This window comes from Callithrix jacchus, chromosome 19 (genome assembly GCF_049354715.1).
Source record: "Callithrix jacchus isolate 240 chromosome 19, calJac240_pri, whole genome shotgun sequence".
NCBI classification, from domain to species: domain Eukaryota; kingdom Metazoa; phylum Chordata; class Mammalia; order Primates; family Cebidae; genus Callithrix; species Callithrix jacchus.
Genome location: NC_133520.1, coordinates 29370827 through 29398208, shown reverse-complemented (window position 1 = coordinate 29398208; position 27382 = coordinate 29370827). Strand labels below are relative to the sequence as shown.

Here is a 27382-nt window from a genome sequence, read left to right as displayed (position 1 = left end):
AATCAGAAAGATAAACTAATTTTGGAATACTCACACAATGGAATACTTCTCAGCCATAAAAAAAGAATACACTATGGATACATCAAAAAATGAATAAATCAGGCCGGGCGTGGTGGCTCAAGCCTGTAATCCCAGCACTTTGGGAGGCCAAGGCGGGTGGATCACGAGGTCAAGAGATCGAGACCATCCTGGTCAACAAGGTGAAACCCTGTCTCTACTAAAAATACAAAAAATTAGCTGGGCATGGTGGCTCACGCCTGTAGTCCCAGCTACTCAGGAGGCTGAGGCAGGAGAATTGCCTGAACCCAGGAGGCGGAGGTTGCAGTGAGCGGAGATCACGCCATTGCACTCCAGCCTAGGTAACAAGAGCAAAACTCCATGTAAAAAAAAAAAAAAAGGAATAAACCTCAAAAACATTAAACTGTCTCAAAAAAAAAAAAAAAAAGAATAAACCTCAAAAACATTATGTTCAGTTGAAGAAACCACACATTTAAAATGAATATTCTATATTTCATTTAAAACAGCTAAAACCGAAAGAGTGGAACACCTGGCTTCTAAACAGGAAGTCTAGCCCAGTGATGAGAGACAGAATTAAATACGGGTGATGTTGAGAAAGGCAAGAAGAGTTTTGTTCAGAAGTGTGCCCAAGGCTGGGCATGGTAGTTCACACCTGTAGTCCCAGCACTTTGGGAGGCTGAGGTGGGTGAACTGTTTGAGTCCAGGAGTTCATGACCAGCCTGGGCAACATGGCAAAACCCCATCTCAATAAAAAAATTCAAAAATTAGCCAGGCATGATGGTGTGTGCCTGTAGTCCCAGCTACTCAGGTGGCTGAGGCAGGAGGATGGCTTCAGCCTAAGAGGCAGAGGTTGCAGTGAGCTGAGATTGTGCCACTGCACTCCAACCTGGATGATGGAGCCAGATCTTACCTTAAAAAAAAGTACCCAGTGCCACACCAAGGTAAAGGGAGGCAAGCACGAGAGTGGGCCTCCCTCTCTCATGCATTTGGTCTCTGCATAAAGAGACCAAATCTCTATGGTCTCTTTATGCAGAACACAGTTCAGACCACTGAATTATCTCATACAGATGCCAATCAGAACACAGGCATCACTGAGGGGAGGAGACACTGAGGGAGTATCTGCAGAATCCCAAGAAGTACATCCCTGGAACAAAAACTATCTTTGCCAGTACTAAGAAGGCAGAAAGGGCAGACTTGATACCTTATCTCAGAAAAACTAATAATGAGTAATAATTGGCCAGATGACTTTTTTATGTATACACAATTTATTTATTTATTTAAAATTTTGACTTTGGCTTGGATGTATGCTAAGCACAGTATACACAATTTAATAGCTAATTCAGATCATGAATAATTCACAGAATATTTTTGTTGTGCAGTCCTGATTTAACTAAGACTAGTTTGGGGTTAAATGAACACTTTTTAAAAAATTTTTAGTAGTAATTCTGATTCAGTAAATGATATCACTGTTTCCCCCTTCTAAAGCTATGATTGGACTTAATCAGTAGTGTTCAACTTTTCACAAAATTGGCGAATGCCATTTTAAAACCAATTGGAGACTGGCTTTATATTGAGATTTATATAACTGGCTATATGAATAGCTTTAAATACTGGGGAAATGTCTTCACTGTCTCAGAAGCAAGCAAGACCCACCTGTGTTCTGTGTTCATGTGCCTCTTAAAGGCAAGGACTGAAGATAAGGTAGTAATGTCTACTTTATATTTCTGGTCTTAACTATGTCAATCTAATTAGAAGTCTCTGCATCTAAAATGTTTCCTTGGCATGGTGGTTCATGCCTATAATCACAGCACTTTGTTGGGGCTGAAGTGGGAGGATTGCTTGAGGCCACAAGTTGGGCCACATAAAGAAGACCTTGTCTCTACATAAAATAAAAATAGCTGGGCATGGTGGTACATTCCTGTAGTCCTAGCTACTCAGGAGGCTGAGGTGGAAGAATGGCTTGAGCCCAGGAGCTCAAGGTTGCAGTGAGCCATGATTGTGCCATTGCACTCCAGCCTGTGTGACAGAACAAGGCCCCATCTCAAAATGAAATGGTTCTTTTAACTTACTGAAAGGCATTTTATATGGCTATATATACAATATTAAATAAAGAATAGTTAATATTTCTTGAAAAAAGAAAAATAGCCAAAACTAATTCTAGAATGATAGAAATTATAACAGTGGTGGCCTGGGGGAGGATGGAGGAGTGTGGGCGGAACTTTCAAAGGAGACAAAAATGTCCTATTTCTTGACTTGGGTGATGGTTACTATATTAGGCTATTCTTGTACTAATTGCTATAAAGAAATACTTGAGGCTGACTAGTTTATAAAGAAAAGAAATGTAATTGTTTCATAGTTCTGCAGGCTGTACAAGCATGACACTAACTTCTGCTTGGCTTCTCAGTAGGCCTCAGGGAGCTTTCACTCACAGTGGAGGGTGAAGTGGAGCCGGCACATCACAGGGTGAGAATGGGAACAAGGTTGGCGGGGGTGGTGCCACATACTTTTAAATGACCAGATCTCCTGAGACTGCACTCACTAACCCTCCCCTATGACCTACACACTTCCCGCCAGGCCCCACCTCCAACATTGGGGATTACATCTCAACATGAGATTTGGGTGGGACAAATATCCAAACCATATTGGTTACATGGTTGTATACATTGTCAAAATCCATCAAACTGTAGATTTAAACTCTATGCATTTTACTATATGTAAAATTTACCTCAATTTTTAAAAATGAGAAGGTGAGGAAAGTTCATCTGAAATTTTTAGATACGATGGCCAGGAAGTGCTTCACTGCAAAGGTGACATTTGAGTAAAGACCTGTAGAAAGTAAAAAAGCAAGCCATGTGTGTATCTGATGGAATAGCATTCCAGGCAGAAGGAAAAAAAGATGCGAGACCCTTAAGCATCTATTCCTAGCAACTAGAGTTTTTGAGAAACACGGAGGACGCTAATGTGACTGGAATGGGTTGAACAAGGGAAAGACAAGTTCTGAGAGCTAAGGGGGGATCAGATCATACAGTGTCTGGTATGTCACAGTAAGACTCATCAAAGATTTTTATCTTCATCTTAGTTTAAAAGAAAATCACCTAAATGCCTACTAAGAATAAGGCACTGTGCACAGACAGCTTACATAAAGCTTATGTAAGTAGCAAAACCAGGATTAGAAAGTAAGTATATCTGATTCTAAAGCTCATAATCTTAACCACTTTGTTTTACTAACTCAACATAATAATAGTCAATATTTACTAAATGCTTACTATCAATAAGGGCTTTATATCAGATCTTCCCAATCATTTATTGTTCTAAAATGGCTTATAAGTGTAATGTAAAGATCGTCTGAATGAAATTCTGTATTGTATTAAAAATGTTTTGCAACCAACTAAAAATCAAGATGGGTAAAGTTATATTTAATTCATATGGTTCTCTACATAAACTTTCTAATTATACTTTTGGTACAGAAAACTATGCACGTAACTCTACTATATGGAACCACTTACGTACCATAGTTTTGGTATATAAAAACTATGCATATGGCACAGTACACTGACTCCATGAAATAGCTCCTTCTCTTGATCTTTCTGTTGAATCATTTTAGTCTATATTTTTATTTTAGTCTACATTGTTTAACATCAGTGAGGTTCTACGTTTTGCACACATATGTAAAAAATGTTTTCTATTTAATTTGCTCTAATCTCTCCACAATTTCTATATGTATGGTTGTCATGAATAGTATTATAATCATCAACATCATCATTACTAATAAATACATCTGGTATTATTAGGTGTTCTTAAATAAAACAATTTTGAGGCCAGGTCTGGAGGTTCACGCCTATAATCCCAGCACTTTGGTAGGGCAAGGTGGGCAAGGCATGAGGTCAGGAGATTGAGATCATCCTGGCTAACACGGTGAAACCCCATCTCTCCTAAACATACAAAAAATTAGCCAGATGTGGTGGCACACACCTGTAGTCCCAGCTACTCAGGAGGCTGAGGCAGAAGAATAGCTTGAACCCGGGAGGCAGAGGCTGCAGTGAGCCAAGATCACGCCACTGCATTCCAGCCTTGTGACAGAGTGAGACTCTGTCTCAAAAAAATAAACAAACCTAATTTTGTAGTTTCTTGATTGTTATTTCTTAATCTATTATTCAGATATTTTTATTCTATTCCTCGATGTCTGATTTTTAATGCATTTTCTTATCATGACTGTATTAAGAAAACAGGATGGATTTTTTTTTTTAGACGGAGTTTCGCTCTCTTAGCCAGGCTGGAGTGTAGTGCTGTGTTCTCGGCTGACTGTAACTTCCGCCTCCCGGTTCAAGCAATTCTCCTGTCACAGCCCCCCGAATAGCTGAGATTACAGGTATGTGCCACCATGTTGGCTAATTGTGTTTTTAGTAGAGACGGAGTTTTGCCATGTTGTCCAGGCTGGTCTCAGACTCCTGACCTCAAGTGATCTGCCGCCTCAGTCTCCCAAAGTGCTAGGATTACAGCCATGAGCCACCACACCCAGCGACAATGAATTTTTATATCAAATTCACAAATATCCTCTAATTTACCAGGGATGTTATACAAATGTCATTTTCTGTGTACACTATGACATGAAGGAGGTAGGAAAGCAATGCTTTAGGTATTATTTCATACTGAGCAGATACAGAATTCTGATAACATAAAAATCTCATTAGCAATGGAATGCTAAAAGAAACCTACCTCTATAGAACTATGTCTCTAAGAAGTGTTTTGTTTTGTTTTGTTTTGTTGAGACAGGGTCTTACTTTGTCACCCAGGCTGGAGTGTAGTACAATCACAATTCACTGCAGCCCCAAACTCCCAGGCTCAGGTGATCCTTTGGCCTCAGCCTCCTGAGTAGCTGGGACTACAGAGATATGCTACCGTGCCCAGGTAATTTTTGTATTTTTTTGTAGAGATAGGGTTTTGCTATGTTGCCCAAGCTAGTCTTGAACTCCTGCGATCAAGCAATCTATCTGTCTCAGCCTCCCAAAGTGCTGGTGAGCCAGGATTTCAGAAAACAAGCACAACCTAGGTAGAAGACTAAAAGCTTCTGAGTCAGACAGATCTGAGTTTAAATATCAGCGTGACCTGTAAGCTCTAGGTTAGGACAAATTACCTTCTCTGATTCTTCTTTCTGATCAATAAATGGAATAAACCACCTATTTGGTAGAGCTGTTGATGTAAAGATAATGTTTAAAAAGCAAAATGCATAGCAACACTTGGTATAAAGTGCACTCAGTAAACAGTATTTTTCTTTCTTTTTTAGAGACAGTCTCACTCTGATACCCAGTCTGGGATGCAGTGGTGCAATCTTGGCCAACCACCTGGGCACAAGGAATCCTCCTGCCTCAGCCTCCTGAGTAGCCACAACTACGGGAGACCACGCTTGACTTTTTTTCAGACAAAAGATTTCCCTATGTCTAAAAATGCCCAGGCGGGTCTCAAACTCCTGGCCTCAAAGTGATCCACCCACTTTGGCATCCCAAGGTGCTGAAATTACAAGCATGAGCCACTACACTTGGACACAGTACTTAGGATAATTGTAACACACCGTGAATTCAACTATGTTAAAATATTTGCAAAAACTAAGATAGCCTAAAGAAGAACAAAGAAAAAAACTTAACTGTTAGGGTGGTATCTGTAGTAATTGTTTTTTGTTTTAAAGAATTTTGCTGGCCAGGCGCGGTGGCTCGTGCCTGTAATCCTAGCACTTTGGGAGGGTGAGATGGAAGGACTGCTTGAGCCCAAGAGTTCCACTGGGCACTGTCCCACTGGGCAACACAGTGAGACCTCATCTCTATAAAAAATCCAAAAATGAAGTGGGAGGAATAGAAGTCAAGGTAGTAGTGAGCCATGATTGCGCCACTGCACTCTCACAGGGTGACAAGAGCAAGGCCCGGTAATGTTATCATATTGCTTAGTAGTAGATATAGAGATGAATAAGTCAAATGTAAAACCTATTCTTAATAGAAGCAATAGATTAATTCTCTTGGAACATGAATAGTTACCCCCGATGTTTCTATTACTTGTAAATTTTTGAAAGAGAAATACAACTATATGGCATTATCCTTCTTCAAAAGTTCTTCAAAAGAATTTAGAGCACATTGTGCCTCTTCTCAAAGTACTAATAATTGGCCAATAACTACATTTTCATAGATAGAAAAAACCTCAAAGCAGAAATTTGATAAATAGAACCTTTCTCTTTTCTTTTCTTTCTTTTTTGAGATGGAGTCTCACTGTCACCCAGGCTGGAGTGAAGTTGCATGATCTCAGCTCACTGCAACCTCTGCCTCCTGGGTTTAAGCAATTCTCTACCTCAGCCTCCTGAGTCACTGGGATTACAGGCACCTGCCACCAGGCCCAGCTAATTTTTGTACTTTTAGTAGAGACTAGGTTTCACCATCTTGGCCAGGCTGGTTTTGAACTTCTGACCTCGTGATCCACCCGCCTCAGTCTCCCAAAGTGCTGGGACTACAGGCATGAGCCACCATGCCCAGCCTCAGAACACTGCATTATATTTTATTTCTGTAACATGTTTAAGGTATTCCTTCAGCTTTTTTCTAGGCCTCATACTTCTCATTTGTATTAATAAAATGGGCCAGGTACAGTGGCTCATACCTGTAATCCCAGCACTTTGGGAGGCCAAGGCAGGCAGATCACTTGAGGAAAAAAGTTCGAGGTCTTGATGATCTTAAAATATATGAAGGTAAATGTGAAGATAATGATCAATACCCTTTTCTCCACTTTTACTATGAACAGATTAATAAGAAATAGAATCACCATGAAGTATGAGAATATAGACCAGAATATATCTTTAAATTGATGAGTTTGTCAGCAACTGTGGGATGCCTGAGAGCAAAGCACAGTTGTATGCCATCTCTGTATCCCAGTATATTACAGTATCTGGTATCCAGGAAGTGCTCAATACAAATGTGCCCCCCAAATTAATAAGAGACCGTCTGACTGTTAAAAGATTCAAACTACAGGCCAGGCACGGTGGCTCATGCCTGCAATCCCAGCACTTTGGGAGGCCAAGATGAGTGGATCACTTGAGGCCAGGAGACCAGCCTGACCAACATGGTAAACCCTGTCTCTACTAAAAATACAAAAATTAGTCAGTCATGGTGGCACACCCCCGTAATCCTAGCTACTCAGGAGTCTGAGGCATGAGAATCACCTGAGCCCAGGAGGCAGAGGTTGCAGTGAGCTGAGGTGGAGCCATTGCACTCCAGCCTGGGTGACAGAGGGAAGCTCTGTCTCAAAATTAAATAAATAAGACATTCAAACTACAGAAGTGCATTATAGAGATGGGACAGAAAGAACATTTCTCTTAAGAAAAAGGAAGATAACCTTCTTGCAATAATTTAGGTAATAGCAGAAAAATTAAATTCATAATTTTTCAAAGTGATTTTCTTATTTAAAAAAAAAAAAACAACCTTGAGCCTTGATGATCCTGTCATGGACTGGCTATAGCACATACAGAGCTGAAGCAAGGCAAACAGTCTCCACTCTAAACTGAAAACTGGTGCCAGTCATAAATATGTTACCTGCTTTAAAAAAATACCTATTAAGCACTTAGATTTCCAGAAGTCAAATTCTCCTAATACTAGCCCTCTATGGCAATTGTGAAGTATGAATAAATGGGGCTCCTCACTAGAGTCCTTGTGCTATAGGAACTCTCCAGCAGGTGAAATGATTCTCAGCAGATGGAGGGCAGCTTGATCATCCTTCAAAATTACTTTCCATTACCCTAGTGATTTACAATGAGGTGAGTTATTCTTTTGACCTCATTTTTCATGCTATTTACTGTCAATGAGGAACAATTTAGACATGGGGAGGAAAATCAGTACAAGAAGTATAATTACAAAACAGTGACGCTACATCCACAGGACCCAAACACAATCCGTTTTAGCATTTTAAAGTCACATTTCATAGCTAGGCCAACCAACTTCTAAAAAATAAAAATCACTAACTAAAAAAAGATACCTGGCAAAAATGTTGCCAAGTAGCAGGAAAAAAAGTAACGTGCCTCCCCTGAAAGGCCCACATATAAATAAAACAGTTCATAAAACCAGACATCCCACTGTGAAATTCACATTCAATTGGAAGGGCTAACTTCTCTTAGGCCTCAAAGAGCACAACAAAAGCCATCCAACCCAAATCTCCATATGAATGCCCTAACGTCACTTCCATTTTCTAAGACAAGCACCTCATTTTTCCACAGTGGACTACCCAAAACTAATGTAGCTAGAATGGACACTCTTCCTATCTTTTCCCTTATAAAGCAGGTCTCTATTCTCCTTACACCGCCATGTTACTTTCTATTTCTTTGGTTTTCTTTGGAGCCTTCCCTTTGAAGTTTTCTTTCATAAGGGACCTCAAGGGCTGGCAGTTGTCTTAGGGAACAAGAAACCATATTACTGAACCGGAATTCTGAAAAATACTTCAAAATACGGGCAATGATATGGTTTGGATATTTTTCCCCTCCAAATTTCATGCTGAAATGTGTCCCCAATGTTGAGAATGCAGCCTGGTGGGAAATGTTTGGGTTATAGGGGCAGATCCCTCATGAATGGCTTGGTGTCCTCTCCATGGCAATGAGAGGTTCTTGCTCTAATAATTCACATGAGAGCTGATTGTTTAGAGTATGGTACATCCCACCTCTCTCTATTTCTCCTGCTTTCACTATGTGATGCACCTGCTCCCCCTTTGCCTTTTGCAATGATTGTAAGCTTCCCCAGGCCCTCGCCAGGAGCAGATGCTGGCATCACGCCTCCTGTATAGCCTGCAGAAACTGTGAGCCAATTAAACCTCTTTTCTTTATAAATTATCCAGACTCGGGTATTCCTTTATAGCAACAAAAACAGACTAATACAGGTAACTTCAGTTAAGAGTTAATAGTAAAGATATGAAATGACAGTAGAGAAAGTGTTTACTCCATTGCCAAGCACTGAAAATATTTACATATGGAGGGTATTACGAATTTAAACATTGGGCACCTTGTCAAGCCTTGCAACAGTCAATACACTCAACCTATGTTAACCATTTTATTCACCATTTATTTTTATTTATTTTTTGAGGCAGAGTTTCACTCTTGTCCAGGCTGCAGTGCAATGGCGCACTCTCAGCTCACTGGAACCTCCACCTCCCGGGTCCAAACAATTCTCCTGCTTCTCAAGTAGCTGGTGTTACAGGTGCCTGCCACCAAGCCCAGCTAATTTTTGTATTTTTAGTAGAGACAGGGTTTCACCATGTTGGCCAGACTGGTCTCGAACAGCTGATCCACCCACTTGAGCCCCCACAAAGTGCTGAGATTAAAGGTGTAAACCACTGTGCCGGGCCAATTTAAATTTTTTAAGCTGATCACTGTTAAACCAACTAGAAGCTCAACGCAAGGAGCTTCTTGGGATGTGATGATAATTTGAATTATTAACTAATTAATAGAATTCAGGTCTAGTCAAGACTGGCTTGAAAGTTCAAAATTTTTGCAGGCCCTTAATGGCCACTAAATCACAAAGAGAGAGATAACCTGACATTATTTGCCTCTTCATGGAAGTACATGCCACAACCTATGATGTACTTTTACCAAAAAATTTGAACCTGATTCAGATCGCTTTTTTTTTTTGAGACCGAGTTTCGCTCTTGTTAGCCAGGCTGGAGTGCAATGGCGTGATCTTAGCTCACCACAACCTCCGCCTCCTGGGTTCAAGCAATTCTCCTGCCTCAGCCTCCTGAGTAGCTGGGACTACAGGCGTACGCCACCATGCCTAGCTAATTTTTGTATTTTTAGTAGAGACGGGGTTTCACCATGTTGACCAAGATGGCCTCAATCTCTTGACCTTGTGATCCACCTGCCTCGGCCTCCCAAAGTGCTGCAATTATAGGCATGAGCCACCGCGCCCGGCCTGAACCTGATTCAGATCTAATCTCTAATCACCAGTTTATGGAAAAGGCATGGGACAAAAGAACATATTAATACCACAAGCAAGCAGTCAGAAAAGTCTAGGTTGTAGAGAAATTCTAAAGTACAAACAATCCAGTTTTTCAACAAATAAGGTAAGAGGAGAAAATGAGGAGGAAACCAAAGATTAAAATACCTATCAATCAAAACAGACCTTATTTGAATCATGACTTGAATAAACCAACTGTTAAAACACGCACACACCTGTGAACAATCAGGGAAATTTAAACACTACTAAAATATAATTTTAAGGAACAAGATTTTGACTTCTAGATATACTAATAAAATTGTGAATTATTATAATTTTTTTTTAAAAGAGACAGGGTCTTGTGATGTTGCCCAGGCTGGAGTGCAGTGGCTATTCACAGGCACGATCCCACTACTGATCAGCACGGGAGTTTTGACCTGCTCCGTTTCCGACCTGGGCTGGTTCACCCCTCCTTAGGCAACCTGGTGGGCCCCCGCTCCCAGGAGGTCACCATATTGATGCAGAACTTAGTGTGGTCACCTGCATAGCACACTACAGCCCAGAACTCCTGGACTCAAGCAATCCTCCAGCCTCAGCCTCCCAAGTAGCTAGTACTACAGGCACGTGCCACCACACCTAGCAAAACTGTGAATTATTATTTTCTTTTTTTCTTTTTTTGAGATGGAGTCTCGGTCTGTTGCCCAGGCTGGAGTCCAGCGGTGCAATCTCAGCTCAATGCAACCTCTGCCTCCCGGGATCAAGCAATTCTCCTGCCTCAGCCTCCCAAGTAGCTGGGATTATAGCCATGCACCACCAAGCCCGGCTAATTTTTTGTATTTTTAGTGGAGACAGGGTTTCACCATGTTGGCCAAGCTGGTCTCGAACTCATGACCTCAGGTTATCCACCCATCAGGCCCCTCAAAGTGTTGGCATTACAGGCGTGAACCACCATGCCCGGCCAGCTGAGTGTTTTTATTTAAATTTCTACCTTTTAGAGATATACATTGAAATATTCACAAATAAAACATAAGCTGGGCACAGTGGCTCATGCTTGTAATCCCAACACTTTGGGAGGCTGAGGTGGGTGGATCACCTGAGGTCAGGACTTCGAGAGCAGCCTGGCCAAAATGTGAAACCCTGTTTCTACTAAAAATACAAAATTAGCAGGGCATGGTGGCACATCTCAGCTATTTGGGAGACTAAGACACACGGGGAGGCAGAGGTTGCAGTGGGCTGAGATCATGCCATTGCACTCCAGCCTAGCCAACAACAGCCAAACTGTCTAAAAAAAAAAAAAAAAGGAAGTGGGGGGTGGGGGGGCGTCGTGCATGGCGGCTCATGCCTATAATCCCAGCACTTTGGAAGGCCGAGGCAGGCAGATCATGAGGTCAGGAGTTTGAGACTAGTCTGATCAACATGGTGAAATCCTGTCTGTACTAAAAATACACACACGCAAAAAATTAGCAGGGTGGTGCATGCCTTTAATCCCAGCTACTCAGAAGGCTGAGGCAGGAGAATCACCTCAACCTGGGAGGCGGAGGTTGCAGTGAGCCAAGATCATGCCACTGTACTCCAGCCTGGGCAACAGAGTGAGACTCTGTCTCAAGAAAAAAAAATTATGTGATATCTAGGATTGGCTATAAAATAATCCAGTATACTCTAGATGAGTTTCTATAAATGAAACGAGATTGGCCATAAGTTGATTACTTTTGAGAATTCATTATATCATTCTCTACTTTTTTATCTTCTATTTTTAAATATTCCATAATAAAAAGGTTTTTTTTTTTTTTAAAAAGGGTCACTAGACCAATAATTCATATAGAAAAGCCAGAGTTCATGCCAGATATATAATGAATATTTAGAGCATGGCCCCATAAAATACTTCCCCAAATTTGCATTAGATTAATATTCTAACAGATTATCACTGTGTTATAACATTTAAGCATACTAAACATAAAATCATTTCTAAATTTTTATATAAACCTTTTCCATAACTACAATGAAGTAGAGTATTTCATTAAAAACCACATGCAAGTCAATTTCCAATACTGAAAACTAAAGCCTCAGTTTTCCTTCCTTTTTTTTTTTTTTGAGATGGAGTCTTGCTCTGTTACCCAGGCTGGCATGCTGTGGCATGATCTTGGCTTACTGTAACCTCTGCCTTTGGGGTTCAAGCGATTCTCCTGCCTCAGCCTCCCGAGTAGCTGAGACTACAGGCGCATGCCACCATACCCGGCTAATTTTTTGTATGTTTAGTAGAGACAGGGATTCACCATGTTAGCCAGGATGGTCTCGATCTCCTGACCTCATGATCTGCCCGGCTTGGCCTCTCAAAGTGCTGGGATTACAGGTGTGAGCCACCGCACCTGCCCAAAACTTCAGTTTTTCAACTGAATCACATCATGAAACAAACACACTCTGTATGCCTGATAAAACTTTAAGCCCCCCAAATTTACTCAAACTGTTTACAATCTAAGATCAATAGTTTAAGAAACAATTCTTTAAAATTACACTTCAAAAGCAGGAAAAACCCTAACATATTCGAAGACAAAAACAACAACATCAACTAATTGGGCAAGCATTCAATTAGCAATCCAAATGAGGATTTGATCCTTGTCCTATATAACATTCTGGGCCAAGATCTTAATCTGGATTTATTATTACTATGTTGAACCATTAAAGAGTTATTAGACATCCCAAACCTCCTTCTTTCACCATCTTAGAGAAGATATCAATGTAATTCTCATCCATAAGCATAAAACAGTCTCAAATATTGATAAACATAGTATTCCCCTGACACCCCTCAAGAGCCAGAATGCTGGAACAGAAAATCGCTATGTAGCCAACTTCCTATTATAAGTGATAATAGTAACCAACTATTCTGGAGACCATTCCCAAAATTCAATTTAGTTTCTAAAGTGTATCTACTGCTAAGAAAAAGCAACAAAAAGCACAGAATCAGATACACAGTAGACACTCATCTCTTTATTGGTACTAACCTCCCTATCACTATTCTCCCAAGGCTGCCTTCCAGTGAAAGTGCTAGTGAGTGGGAAATAGGCCAAACTAGACTGAGAAGTAAAATAACTTAAACTAGAGAATCAGCATCACTAATAGGGACATAACCTTCTTGCCCCTACTGTCAGGTTTAATATCCTAAAATATTCTTAACTCATGAATAATGACACCACTTGAACTAGCCAGAAATCAGCTTTTAAAGTGTCTTGTCATATATTGTTGACATTTAAATTACAATCATACTGATGGAAAATCTATATTTTTTTCTCCCAAAAGTCAACAGAAAAGTTATCCTTAATACAAAAAAAACCCTGCATATAACCTCCACAGAAGTCTCTAAAAATATCTCTACTGAAATTGCTCTTTCAAAGTTTAAATGATCAGATCAAACAGTCTTTTTACAGGCCTTCTCCTCAATTTCCTTTTACACCATTTACCATCCATTCCTTGAAATACCTCAATATCACAGTTTTTCGGTTCTTCTCTGTGTTAGTTTCCTATTGCTGCTGTAATAAAATACCATAAACTTAGTTGCTTAAAACAATACAAATTTATTATCATAGCATTCTGGAGGTCAGAAGCCTGAAATCAGGGCCTGGCACAGTGGCTCACGCCTGTAAACCCAGCACTTTGGGAGGGCAAGGCAGGTGGATCACCTGAGGTCAGGAGTTTGAGGCCAGCCTGGCCAACAAGGCGAAACCCCATCTCTACCAAAAATACAAAAATTAACTGATTGTGGTGGCAGGTGCCTGTAATCCCAACTACTCAGGAGGCTGAGACAGGAGAATCACTTGAACCCCGGGAGACACAGGTTGTGGTGAACCAAGATCATACCACTACACTCTGGCCTGGGTATCAAGAGCAAAATTCAGTCTCAAAAAAAAAAAAAAAAAAAAGTCTGATTCTCATTGGGCTGAGTTGTCAAATTGCTGGCAGGCCTGGTTCCTTATGTGGAGGATCTGAGAGAAGAACCTACTTCCTTGCCTTTTTCAGCTTCTAGGGTCCACCTGCATTCCTTGGCTCACAGGCCCTTCCTGGAATCCTGCCAATCTCTTGCTTCCTTCATCATATCTCCTATTCTGATTCTGCTCTCTTGCCTCCCTCTTTTTTTTTTTTTTTTTTTTTTAATAGAGATGGGATGTCACCATGTTGGGCAGGCTGGTCTCAAACTACTGACCTCAGGTGATCCACTCATCTCAGCCTCCCAAAGTGTTGGGGTGTGCCTGTAGTCCCATTTACTATGGAGGCTGAGGTGGGAGGACCACTTGAGCCTGAGAGGTTGAGGCTGCAGTGATCAATGGTCACACCACCACACTCCGGTCTGGGCAATACAGAGAGAGACCCTAACACCAAAAAAAAAAAAAGGAAGAAGAAGAAAGAAGAAAGAAGAAAGAAGAAGGAGGAGGAGGAGGAGGAGGAGGAGGAGAAGAAGGGGAAACAAATTTGATGGGACAAATGAAAGTCATTTTTATCTATACTTTCAAAAAGAACACACAAAAAGCTGAATTTCCTAATATGGCTTTGAGGTCCAACGTGGTCTGATACAACATATTAAGCAATTTGAAGATGTAAGCTACTAAAATGACTCCGGATAGATGACTATTCCAGATGAACAGTAATAAAAGAGCAAACAGGATTTTCTAAATCCTATGTCACCATGGGTCCTGATACTACGCAGAATTCATCAATACTCAGGGTAAGGCAAAAGTAACTTCACAGATGGAACTACGAGAGGAATGAGTAATAAATTCAGAATACAAGAGAAAAGTTTAAAAGCACAAGCTTTATTTTACCATGTAAGTTAGCACACAAAATATACTATTTTATATTGAACTGAACACTTAGTCATCCTGGTCATCTTCTGTCTCAATCTGAATATAAATTGCTCAGCCTATCCTCCTCCCCATACTTGTCCCTATATCCATCTCTCTTCCTGAGAAATATGTGATTTCAGCCTCCCTGAGGCTACAGGGCCAGACTGAGGCGACTCTAGAATGACAAAGGCTTATTCAGCTACAAGTTGAATTCTAGTCTGGGGTGACCCTGAGGTTCCAAATTTGGACCCTGCACATTATAAAGCCAGTCTGAATTTCTTCCTTTTTTAAATTTTTTTGAGATGGAGTCTTGCTCTGTTGCCCAGACTGGAGTGCAATGGTATGATCTCAGCTCACTGCAACCTCCACTGGGATTCTCCTGCCTCAGCCTCTCCGAGTAGCTGGGACTACAGGCTCATGCCACCATGCCCAGCTAATTTTTCTGTTTTTAGAAGAGACGAGATTTCACTATGTTGGCCAGACTGGTCTTGAACTCTTGAACTTGTGATCCACCTACCTTAGCCTCCCAAAGTGCTGGGATTACAGGTGTGAGCCAGCATGCCTGGCCACCACTCTGAATTTCTGAATCAAGCATGGAATTATTCTAATCTCCTTGGTAGCCCTCCAGATGAAGACTGATTAGACTGCACTAAGAGACAAGACCTATGGTGAGTGACATCCAGTATCCCTTACCATACTCAGGACAGATTTAAGAGTCAACATAATAAGTAAGCATTCATTTTAATGAATCCTAGAAAAATCCCTTTTCTGGCTGGGCACGGTGGCTCACACCTGTAATCCCAGCAATTTGGGAGAGCGACGCAGGCAGATCATGAGGTCAAGAGATTGAGACCATCCTGGTCAACATAGGTAAAACCCCGTCTTTACTAAAATACAAAAATTAGCTGGGCACAGTGGTGTGCACCTGTAGTCCCAGCTACTTGGGAGGCTGAGGCAGGAGAATTGCTTGAACCCAGGAGGCAGAGGTTGCAGTGAGCCGAGACTGGCCACTGCACTCCAGCCTGGCGATAGAGCGAGACTCTGTCTCAAAAAAAAAAAAAAGGAAGAAAGAAAGAAAAATCTCTTTTCTGAAAGCAAGCACTTGCCTCTTACAACAGCAATAATTTGGTAGATATAGTTTTTAAGCACATGTATCTAGGCCTAGAGTACCTAAGATTATAAAGCTAAGGTTACCAATATAGGTGCTAATAGTCAAACTTAATAAATAAATAAGTTTTAAAGTACTAGACCACATAGTATTATTAACAAATATTCCTGGCCTTACAATGTGTATACGCAAATGAAACAGAAATTCCTTTGTGAGCAAATACATGCTTTCAAGGGTTCTACAATCAGATTAATACCTTGTTCATTAAGGACTCTAGGACACCACATGCATACACACCAATTCTTAATTTAGTCATTGAAATTTAGCCTGCATCAGTTTCCAAGGATTTTACCAGAGTTGGTCTAACCTTTGAGATACTTCTTATCCCAGTCTAATTCAAGTATTATTAATAGGCTCCCCGGAGCTTGTTATCTTTGACTCAGGCACCTCGTGGTCTCATCAAAAGCTGCCAAGAAAAGTCTCTAAGTCAAAAGAAACATCAAGGCACCACAAGCTGCAATGCAAATTATCTACTGTGTCGCTGTAGAAGGAGAAGAAAAATTGTCCCCCAGTATTATCTGGGGGCTTCTTCTAACAAGCCAAGACAATAATCCACAGTTGGTCAAGTGGCCATGGACAAAAGAGAGAAAAGAAGCAATTATCCAGATAATTTATATCATGCTTGTATAACAGATGGACATTTTAAATAATAATTCAGATAATTGTACCACTCACTCTCCATTTCACAGAAGGTGAATCGGTTGTAGAGTAGGTGGTTCAGCTACTGACAGCTCCAGTCTCACATTTGAAAATAGGTCGGCCAGGCACGGTGGCTCATGCCTGTAATCCCAGCACTTCGGGAGGCCGAGGCAGGCAAATCTTTTGAGGCCGGGAGTTTGAGACCAGCCTGGCCAACATGGCAAAACCTCATCTCTACTGAAAATACAAAACAGCTGGCATGGTGGTGGGCACCTGTAGTCCCAGCTATTTGGGAGGCTGAGGCACGCCTCAGCGCTTAAACTTGGGAAATGGAGGTTGCTGTGAGCCGAGATTATAGAGATTATACAACCGTACTCCAGCCTGGAAGACAGTGAGACTCTGACTCACAACCAAAACAAAAGAAAACAAACAAAACCAAAAAAACTTCCCAAAGTCATGGAGAAACATATTGTAACACTTCGGAAACTGGCTTGCAATGTTTTGAAACCAATAAAGGCCCATTGTCTTGATTCAAAGATATAGATTCTCAACAGAAGATCTTAAATCTTTAAGCAGCTTAACTTTTAGCTGACTTTGTCTCGGCCTGAGTATACCTGTTCAATTCAACTCCTTGTCAGCCCTATAAGTGGAAACGAATGCTTATATTGTGTTTACAGATGCTAAAAGAAAAATCCATAGCTGTCATCCCCTTCTTCTTTTATTTCAAGAAATTATTAGGCCAGGCACGGTGGCTCACACTTGTAATCCCAGCACTTTGGGAGGCCAAGGTGGGCAGATCACCTGAGGTCAGGATCACCTGAGGTTAGGATCACCTGAGTTCAGGAGTTGGTCAGAGCCTGGTTAACAAGGTGAAACCCCGTCTCTATTAAGAATACAAAAATTAGCTGGTTGTGGTAGCACACACCTGCAATCCCAGCTACTCAGGAGCCTGAGGCAGGAGAATCACTTGAACCTGGGAAGTGGAGGTTGCAGTGAGCTGAGATCACACCACTGCACTTCAGCCTGGGGGACAGAGTAAGACTTCATCTCAAAAATAAATAAATTAATTAAAATATTACTGAATGTGAAGAGTATATAATTGAGAGATGTTGCGCTTCATGACCTGGGGTGATAGTAAGAGAGAAAGAAAGGAACCAAGGAGGTTAGTCTTGAAAGAAGGTCTCAGAAAAATGGTTACCTGGTATGGAAGGGAGATCTACCATGAGTGCTCTCAAAGAAGGTGCTTTTCTCACAGTGATGTTAAAATGTGCATGGTAAGAACCAAACTCAACCAACTAGCAGCGTTACCTTAAAAGAAACAAGGCTAGAGAGTTACACTAAGAAAACCATGCTTTGATAGAAGAGTGATTCAAAAAAGGAACACATGGACTAGAAAGCTGGATTGTATTTCTTTATCCTCTATAAACCCATGAAATGATTTCTTCCGGAATCCAGATCTCGATCGCCTTTATATTCCAAATACATCTGAAAAATAAGAATTCAGCTGGTGCAGTGGCTCACGCCTGTAATCTCAGCACTTTGGGAGGCCAAGGTGGGCGGATCGCCTGGGGTCAAGAGTTCAAGACCAGCCTAGCTAACATGGTAAAACCCTCTTTCTAATAAAATAACAAAAATTAGCCGGGAGTGGTGGCAGGTGCCTGTAATCCCAGCTACTCGGGAAGCTGAGGCAGGAGAATCGCTTGAACCAGGAAGTCAGAGGTTGCAGCGAGCCAAGATCGCGCCATTGTACTCCAGCCTGGGAAATAGAGTGAGACTCCATCCCAAAAAATAAAAAGAAAATAATTCACCTTCCCAAAGAGTTCAGAAATTTAAGGTTTAAAATTTAACGTGGTTCTCTTAGATTTTATCTTATTTTACATTCAGCTCTTTATTAAGTGGGACATAAAGCTCTGGTGATTTAGATCTGAAAAATCCATGCTTGTGGACCACTTCTTTACTTTCTAACTTTGCACAAATAATTTTCCTGAGCTTCAGTTTCCGCATCTGTAAAATGAGAATAACAACACTACCTGCCACACCTACTTCAAAGGATCACTGCTGAGATTCGTAAGAACATGTGAATTCAAACAGCAAAGCACTCTACAAATATTGGTTGCTACCTTAGGTGGTGAAATATTCTGAGCAGAAAAAAAGATGAATACAAAATAGGGTGAAAAAGTTTCTTCTACCTGAGACAGAAGTGTGTGTGTGTGTGTACATATATATGTATATATATATGTACATATATATATATGTACACACACAGTGAGAAGTAACTTTAAGCTACTGACTAAATATATTTAGGAAAGAGGTCTGAGATAAAGTTATTATTTAAAAGGGGATTCTCATGCCAACATCCACTTTGCACAGACGGCAGAAGAAGAAAAATAAGAAAGATTAAGAGTGGGTGTCTGGCTCTCAGCTCACCAAAATAACTGATGAACTTCCATTCGAGGAGAAAGGGTGTCCTTAGTCATGACAGTCAGTAGATAGAGAATACTGTTGCATTAGGTGATAGAAGTAAAGGTGTTACCAAACACAGATCATCCACAATCTATACAGTAAAGCTATGTATAGGGCATGGGATTTCTATAGAGCACTTTAGAAAAAAATGAATAGAAAGGCTATTCCATAAGTATCAAACAGAAGTAATTCAATAACTTAGTTCTCCACAGGACGCTCTCAGGGAGGTAGCACTGCTGAGAAGAAAGTTAAGATACCTGTAACAACGAGGTCGGGTGTTCTAGGAGCTATAGCTTAGAGGCGACACAAACTGTTTTGAAGTACTACAAATCAACAAAACAAAGAGTAGTTTGAGATCTGATTGTCTTTACCCAGTATAAGGCTTTACTCTAAGTGATCTAAGATATTCTATAATGGGGACACACAACAAAACAGAATTTTCTGAAAGGGCATCAGACCGATGACACTGTGCCTATGAATGACACGGTGTGCAAGCACGCCAACCAGACATAAGTGAAGATAACTAATCTATAGGGATAGAAGCAGGGACAAGATCATCGGTAACCATGACAACACAAGTAGGTGGAGGGAAATACAAACACTGACCAGGCAGCGGGGTGACACTATTCCTAAAGGTAGAGAACCTGGTGTCGGAAAAAGACTTGATTAGTGGAGGAAGCTGGCCAAGATGAAACCGACTAGCCCAAAAGGGTAGTGTCCGTGCAGGAAGACTCGGCGGCAACACTGATACTCCCCAAGAGACAGCTCGCAGAGTCAAAGGCTCATCCGTAGGAGACTGGACGCCTCTAAGACCGAGAAAGGAGTTACCTGGTGCAGGGCTGTCAAGCCGTCCACGTTGACAGTGTTGATATCGGCACCTCTTGCCAGAAGCTTTTTCACCTCGTCGGTGTCCCCGCTAGAACAGGCGGCCAGGAAGACAGCACCGTCTTCGAAGCGGACCCTGGGGCTCCCGCGCCTGGTCAGCGGCTGCCGCCCCGTGCCTCTTCGCTCCGCAGGCTCCTGCTCTGTCAGTGAGCCCCGCCAGCGCCGAAGCTGCTCTGCCCGCCGCATTCGCGCCGACTCTGCCCGTTTCCCTCCTATATGCTCCAGCTCCGCCATTGCTGAGGCTTCGGCAGCTGCTGCCAAAACTACCAACACTAAATTACTGCTGAGGCTTGGGTTGCCGCTGCCACCTCCCTCAGAGCGCTTCAGCCGGGAGCAGAGGGCGGAGACCCACGCGCCGCCATCTTTACTCCTCCCGCCACTAGCACCGCCCGCACGCTCCCTAGGCTTCAATACGCAGGCCCTGCCCGGGCTCGGGTCATCACGGGACTTGTAGTAAAGAGGCCTGCCCTAAGGGCACTTGATGGCGGTAAGGGAACTACAAATCCCTGGATGCATCAGAAAAGAGGCGAGGACCGGCGGCTCTCTCTTTAGCCACCGGACCCAGCGGGGTCACCTTTGCCCTAAAGCTGGAACTGTCTCCTGGATTGGCATCTGCCTCTTCCTTTGGGCATTTTGGGAGTTGTAGTTTTTCTTGTTACGACTAGTAACTAATCTTAGCTCCCTAATTTTCTCATCAATCCTTTGGAGTGGAAAAGGGGCGGTAATTATGCCTATTTCCTGAAGGGGAGAACTAAACATTAAGTTCCTAAATGACTGGAATCTATGTCCTAGTTCTAATTCTAGAGTTTTGTTAACATTAATCACAGTAAATGTGAATGTGTGTGGGGAGGAGGAGCATACGTACACAGTATTACATGTTTTCCATAAATACTGTCAGCATGGACACTTATTTTAGGCCCAGAAAAGATCTTGAAAACGATGCATTCAGAAGTAGTGAAAAGAGCTTAAGCTTTGAATTTAAATTGAATTCACAGCCGTAGACAAATTACTTGACTTCTCTGAGCCAGTTTTCTTATGTGTAAATGAGAATAATATCTCACAGGGTAGTCGTGTGGATCAAATGAAATAAAACATGCAAGGATGCCTAGTACTATCTTTGGCACATATTGGATCCCAATAAATAATTTCTCTTATCTCTCCCTCCACCTCTTCTAATCTTTTCATATATCTTAAATTCCTACAAGACAGATGTCTTGTCTTCCATGATTTTTATTAAATTTATTTTCTTTTGAGATAGTCTCAGTCTCACTCAGGCTGAGTGCAATGGCACATCATGGCTCACTGCAGACTCAACCTCCTGAGCTCAATCGATCCTCCCACCTCAGCCTTCTGAGTAGCTAGGACTACAGGCGCCCACCCCCACACCCATTATTTTTTAATTTTTTTGTAGAGTTAGGGTCTCACCATGTTGCCCAGGCTGGTCTGGAACTCCTGGACACAAGCAATCCTCCTGCCTCAACCTCTCAAAGTGGTGGGATTACAGCCCTAAGCCACTGTACCTGGCCCATGATATTTTTTTCAAAGCTAGAGAAAGATACTATCAAACATACTAAATTCCTAAGGTAGCAAATAGGACATTTTTATATTCACCAAGACTGGGTTATAAAACATATATCTGTCTGGTTATTTTGTTTAAGACAGGGTCTTACTCTGTCACCCAGGGTGGCGGGCAGTGGCATGCTCATGGATCACTGCAGCCTCAACTTCACAGGCTCAAGCCATCCTCCCACCTCAGCCCCCAAGTAGCTGGCTGAGACTATAGGCCTGTGCCACTACACCTGGCTAACTTTTGTATTTTTTGTAGAGACAGTTTTGCCATGTTGCCCAGGATAGTCATGAGCTCCTGGGCTCAAGAGATCTACCCACCTCAGTCTCCCAAAGTGTTGGGATTATAGGCATGAGCCACTGCATCCAGCCAGTCGGACTGATTTAATAACCATAACCTCCAGTGCTCTAGCCCTGAACATAGTATAATTAAATATGTTACCCATAATGAAAGAGTACATATACAATTATTATTTAAACTTTTCTGTATGTTTAAAATTTTTCATTAAAAAATGTTGCAAAATGATTGGGGTATTGTAAAGGGGAACTTTATTATATTCTGTCATGTGAAAGTTTGCCTGTTCCTCAATTTCCCCAATTTCCCCTGAAATGAAGTGTAAATCACATATTAAGGAAACAATTAATTATTAAATTGAAAGCCTCAAATGAAAAGTTACATATAAATGTAAAAATTATGTTTAATAATATTGTGTTGGCTGGGCGTGGTGGCTCACGCCTGTAATCTCAGCACTTTGGGAGGCTGTGGTGGGCAGATCATGATGTCAGGAGATCAAGACCATCCTGGCCAAGATGGTGAAAATCCATCCCTGCTAAAATACAGAAAACAAAATTAGCTGGGCATGGTGGCAAATGCTTGTAGTTCCACTTACTTGGGAGGCTGAGGCAGGGAAATCGCGTGAACCCAGGAAGTGGAGGTTGCAGCGAGACAAGATTGTGCCACTGCACTCCAGCGTGGCAAAAGAGCGAGACTCTGTATCAATAAAATAATAATAATAATAATACTGTGTCTACCTGCCATATGATTTAGTTGGGTATTCTTAAATACATTATAAATACTAATTAAGCCTCATGTCACATCTGTGTACTATGAATAACAATGTACACAAAGATAATCAAGGTATAATAATGTATATATTATGTAACCTCATTTTCCTTACTACATGTATTTATTCATGGTTACCATAGAACTTGTCATGTCTCATTATTTACTGCAATTAAAAATTTTTGGCCAGACGTGGTGGCTTATGCCTGTAATCCCAGCACTTTGGGAGGCCAAAGTGGGCAGATCACTTGAGGTCAGGAGTTCGAGACCAGCCTGGCCAACATGGTGAAACCCCATCTCTACTAAAAATACAAAAATTAGCTGGGCGTAGTGGTGGGTGCCTGTAATCTCAACTACACGGGAGGCTGAGTCAGGACAATTGCTTGAGCCCAGGAGGCAGAGACTGCAATGAGCAAAGATCATGCCACTGCATTTCAGCCTGACACAGCAAAACTCTGCCTTAAAAAAAAAAAAAAAAAAAAAATATATATATATATATATATATATCATGAGAGTTACTTTGTAACATGTCACAATGGGACCTCCTCTTATTCCAATTCAGCCTCTTGCTGATAATTAATACTGCCCACAAGCTCCCAAATAGAACTCTCCCTTAAGAATAAAATAAAAGGCCAGGCATGGTGGCTCATGCCTATAATCCCAGCACTTTGGGAGGCTGAGGCGGGTGGATCACAAGGTCAAGAGATCGAGACCATGCTGGTCAACAAGGTGAAACCCCGTCTTTACTAAAAATACAAAAATTAGCTGGGCGTGGTGGTGCGCGCCTGTAGTCCCAGCTACTCAGGACGCCGAGGCAGGGGAATTGCTTGAACCCAGAAGGCGGAGGTGGCGGTGAGCTGAGATTGTGCCATTGCACTCCAGTCTGGGTAACAACAGCAAAACTCCATCTCAAAAAAAAAAAAAAAAAAAAAAAAGAATAAAAGAAAAATTGATATTAAATCAAATAGGTAAGAATATTCATAGGTCATTTCAGTATTATGTTTCTGGTATATGATAGCTGCTCAGTAGATAGATAACCCTTATTAGAAGATCAGTATGCCAGTAAAACAGAAAGTTATATATAAGATAGTTTTACTGGCATACTGGTCTTCTAATAAGGATTTTTAAACTGGAGTCAGTTTTTCAGGGATCAATAATTTTTTTTTGGCTGCATTCTTTTTGTATTCAGAATTAGGGAGCAAAAAATACCTGATTCCAATTCTTTAAATAAGCCAAAATTGACCCACTCCAAGTTAAATCCTTACTTTCCCAAGAGATATAAGCTTAAATTTCATTCTGTTTTTTGGAGACAGAGTCATCCAGGCTAGAGTGCAATAGTGCCAACATAACTCACTGCAGGCTCAAACTCTTAGACTCAAGCAATCCTCCTCCCTCTACCTCCTGAGTAGCTGAGACTATAGGCACATGCCGCCAGGCAGGCTAAAATTATTTTATTTTATTTTATTTTTATTACTATTTTTTTTTAAGTAGATACAGGTCTTGCTATTTTGCCCAGGCTGGTATTGAACTCCTGGCTTCAAGCAGTCCTCTCGCCTCAGCCTCCCAAAGTACTGAGATTTTAGGTGTGAGCCACCATGCCCAGCCTGAGCTTAAATTTCAAAAAGAATTTAGTCAAAAAATAAATAATTTCCAGGAAGCCAGAAGTACTTTCTTACTATACTTATTTTATTTGCTTCTTTCCTTCTTTTTTTTTCCTGTGGGAGTAAGAGTGTAATACCTTCTTTGGAGATTTCACAGAAAAGTGTAAGTAGCTAAATTCCTTGGATAGTTTAAGTGCATATCTACTCGGAGAGAGAGAAATATACCTTCTGGCTATATGATTATTAAAGTAGTAATAATTTTTTTTTTTGAGACAGAGTTTTGCTCTTGTTACCCAGCTGGAGTGCAATGGCACGATCTCAGCTCACTGCAACCTCTGCCTCCTGGGTTCAAGCAATTCTCCTGCCTCAGCCTCCCAAGTAGCTAGGACTACAGGCATGCACCACCATGCACAGCTAATTTTTATAATTTTATTAGAGACGGGGTTTCACCATGTTGACCAGGATGGTCTCGATCTCTTGACCTCATGATCCACTCACCTAGGCCTCCCAAAGTGCTGGGATTACAGGCGTGAGCCACCGAGCCCGGCCCGAAAGTGGTAATAATTATTATAATGTAATTAATTTAACAGGCTCAGCCAAAACAAATGCCATGAAAACATTAATCTATCTATAATGACTTGAAATGTTTTTTCAAATCAAAATCGTATTTTTTCTAAAACATCTTTCCCAACCAGGGCTTTCTGAGAATAACTTACATAATCAGCTCATTAAACAAGTATGGTAATTTAAATTTCCTAAATAAGTACTCTATTCTTTTATTATAGTGGGTCAATTTTAGCTTATTATTCTTTTATTATTTATTTTTGAGACAGGGTCTCACTCTGGATTTGCAAGTGGCACAATCACAGCTCACTGCAACCTTGACCTCCTGGGCTCAAGCTATCATCTCACCTCAGCTTCCCAAGTACCTGAGACTATAGGCATGAACCACCATGCCTGAGCAATTTTTGTATGTTTTGATAGAGATGGGTTTTTGCCATGTTATTCAAGCTGGCCTCAAACTTGTGGACTCAAGCGCTCTGCCCACTGAGGCCTCCCCAAATGCTGGGATTACAGGCATGACCCACTGCACCTGGCTATAAGCATACTTTTTTTTTTTTTTTTTTTGAGTCTCATTCTGTCACCTGAGCTGGAGTGCAGTGGTGCGATCCCAGCTCACTGCAACCTCTGCTGCCCAGGTTCAAGTGATTCTCCTGCCTCAGCCTCCTGTGTAGCTGGGATTACAGGCACCTGTCACTGTGCCCAGCTAATTTTTGTATTTTTAGTAGTGATGGGGTTTCACCATCTTGGTCAGGCTGGTCTTGAACTCCTGACCTCATGATCCACCTGCCTCAGCCTCCCAAAATGCTGGAATTATAGGCGTGAGCCACTGCGCCCGACTAAGTATGCTATTCTAAAGAAAATATAAGCCTGGCCAACATGGTGAAATCCCATCTCTACTATAAATACAAAATTAGCCGGGCATAGTGTCGGGTGTATGTAGTCCCAGCTACTAGGGAGGCTGAGGCAGGAGAAGTGCTTGAACCTGGGAGGTGGTGGTTGCAGTGAGCTGAGGTCGCATCACTGCACTCCAATCTGGGGGACAGAGTGAAACCCTGTCTCAAAAAAATAAAAAATGAAAATAAATAAAATATTTTTTCATATACTACTAAGTAAATCCTGACAAATAATACTGTGAACAAATAAAATACAATTGTTATACTTTCATAAGTACTAAGTAAGCCTGCTATGATGTGTTGTTAAAGTGAAGAAACTTTTCTAAAATAATAATTTTCATATCTCCTCTACACTTAAATAAATTATAACATTACAATGCTCCATTTTAAAAAACAATGACACCTGTAAAAAGTTTATGAAAATCTTTTAGCCTGGCCTGTGTTCCAACCAGTTAACATACCCCCCTCTGGTGGACAAATGGAAACTGTACACTAAGGGTATGGGGTTCTTTTTTTTTTCTTTCCCTTCGTTTTCTTCTTCCCTCTCTGCCTCCTTTTGTTCCTTCCTCTTTTTCCTTCTACCCTTTTTCTTTCCTCTCGTTGCCAAAATTATAGGGACTTACTTGTTTTATCAGAGCATCTCTCTTTTCCACCAGACTCAATACAGTTCTTGCTTTTCCTAAGAGACATTTTTAAGACCTATTTCTCAAAGAACCACCAAAGGAATTAATCAATTTCAGTTCTGAAGACAGAACTGTAATTGAGACACAATTACAGTAGGGGCCAGAAGAAAATAAAGACAGGCTTGGAAAGGACTAAAACAGAAAACATCGGTAGTAAAATAAGGAGCAACTCAATTGTGACAGAAAACACTTCATTAAATGCTGAGTAAATGCTAACAATAAATGCAAAACCCCAACAGCGAACTGGAAATTAGACTGGACAAGAACGGGATTCCTTATGCTTGTTTTACAACTTCATAATAATTAATAAACTACTGTAGTTGGCTTATTCCTACAACTAAGGTGAGCAACCCCAGGGAAGCATCACAGAGTCCTAGTGAACATGTGGGTCTCTTGATAGAAAACACACCACACAATGGTCATAGGGAACCAGTTGCCACTTAACACCAATTTTGACTAGATGTAGACCTCACTAAGTGGCCAAAATAATACTCTACAAGTTTAGAAAGAGACTGATTACTCCATTACCAATAATAGTAATAAATAGTATAATAGTAGTAATAGTAATAAGTTACTATTACTGCCACCTTTGTTCCAAAGCTACACAATGAGCTGAGAGCAGTCAGATGAGGGCTGGCTTTTTGCTTGTTTTTCCACCCACAGCATTCCCAAAGGCTAGTCAAGTTCCAGCATAGTCCTTTAGATTAAGTCAGGTCTGCCCCATCCTTTAGCGCTTATTGGCCTCTAGCAGAGGCAGCTCTGCGAAGTTAAGGTTGGCTTAATTGTAAACAGGTTCTTCCTTGTTCAGAAAGTATACCATGCATGCACCTAGAGTTGGAAGACGGTTTAAAAGCCATCTATTCAAACTGCCACCCAGTGCAAAGATCCTTTCTGCACTATCCCTAACAAGTGATGATCTAACTGCCACTTGAACATTTATTTCCAGTGGTGAAGGAATTCACTACCCCTTACGTTTACCTATTTGTTCTTCAGAGTTATAATTGATAGAATGCTTTATTGAGCTAAGTTCTCCATCTCTTATTCTTTCATCCGTTGTCCT

The 27382-nt window shown here is 41.2% G+C and overlaps 1 protein-coding gene across 20 annotated transcripts in view; it reads right to left on the bottom strand.

The window, feature by feature from the left end:
- The window catches only part of PPP1R12B (protein phosphatase 1 regulatory subunit 12B), a 246914-nt gene extending 226581 nt beyond the window's left edge, over positions 1-20333 (bottom strand). For 18 of the 20 annotated variants that reach the window (XR_013529810.1, XR_013529809.1, XR_013529812.1 and 15 more), the window contains exon 1: positions 19896-20333. Coding sequence is in view for 10 of the 20 variants with exons in the window: in XM_008985428.4 (XP_008983676.3) it covers positions 19896-20186 (291 nt within the window). In the remaining 10 variants the exon portion in view is untranslated. Of the gene's footprint in view, positions 1-2743; positions 2845-19895 lie in introns of all 20 variants that reach the window. The other 2 variants (XM_035281039.3, XM_078356848.1) reach the window with 1 other exon arrangement.
- Positions 20334-27382: the final 7049 nt, after the last annotated feature.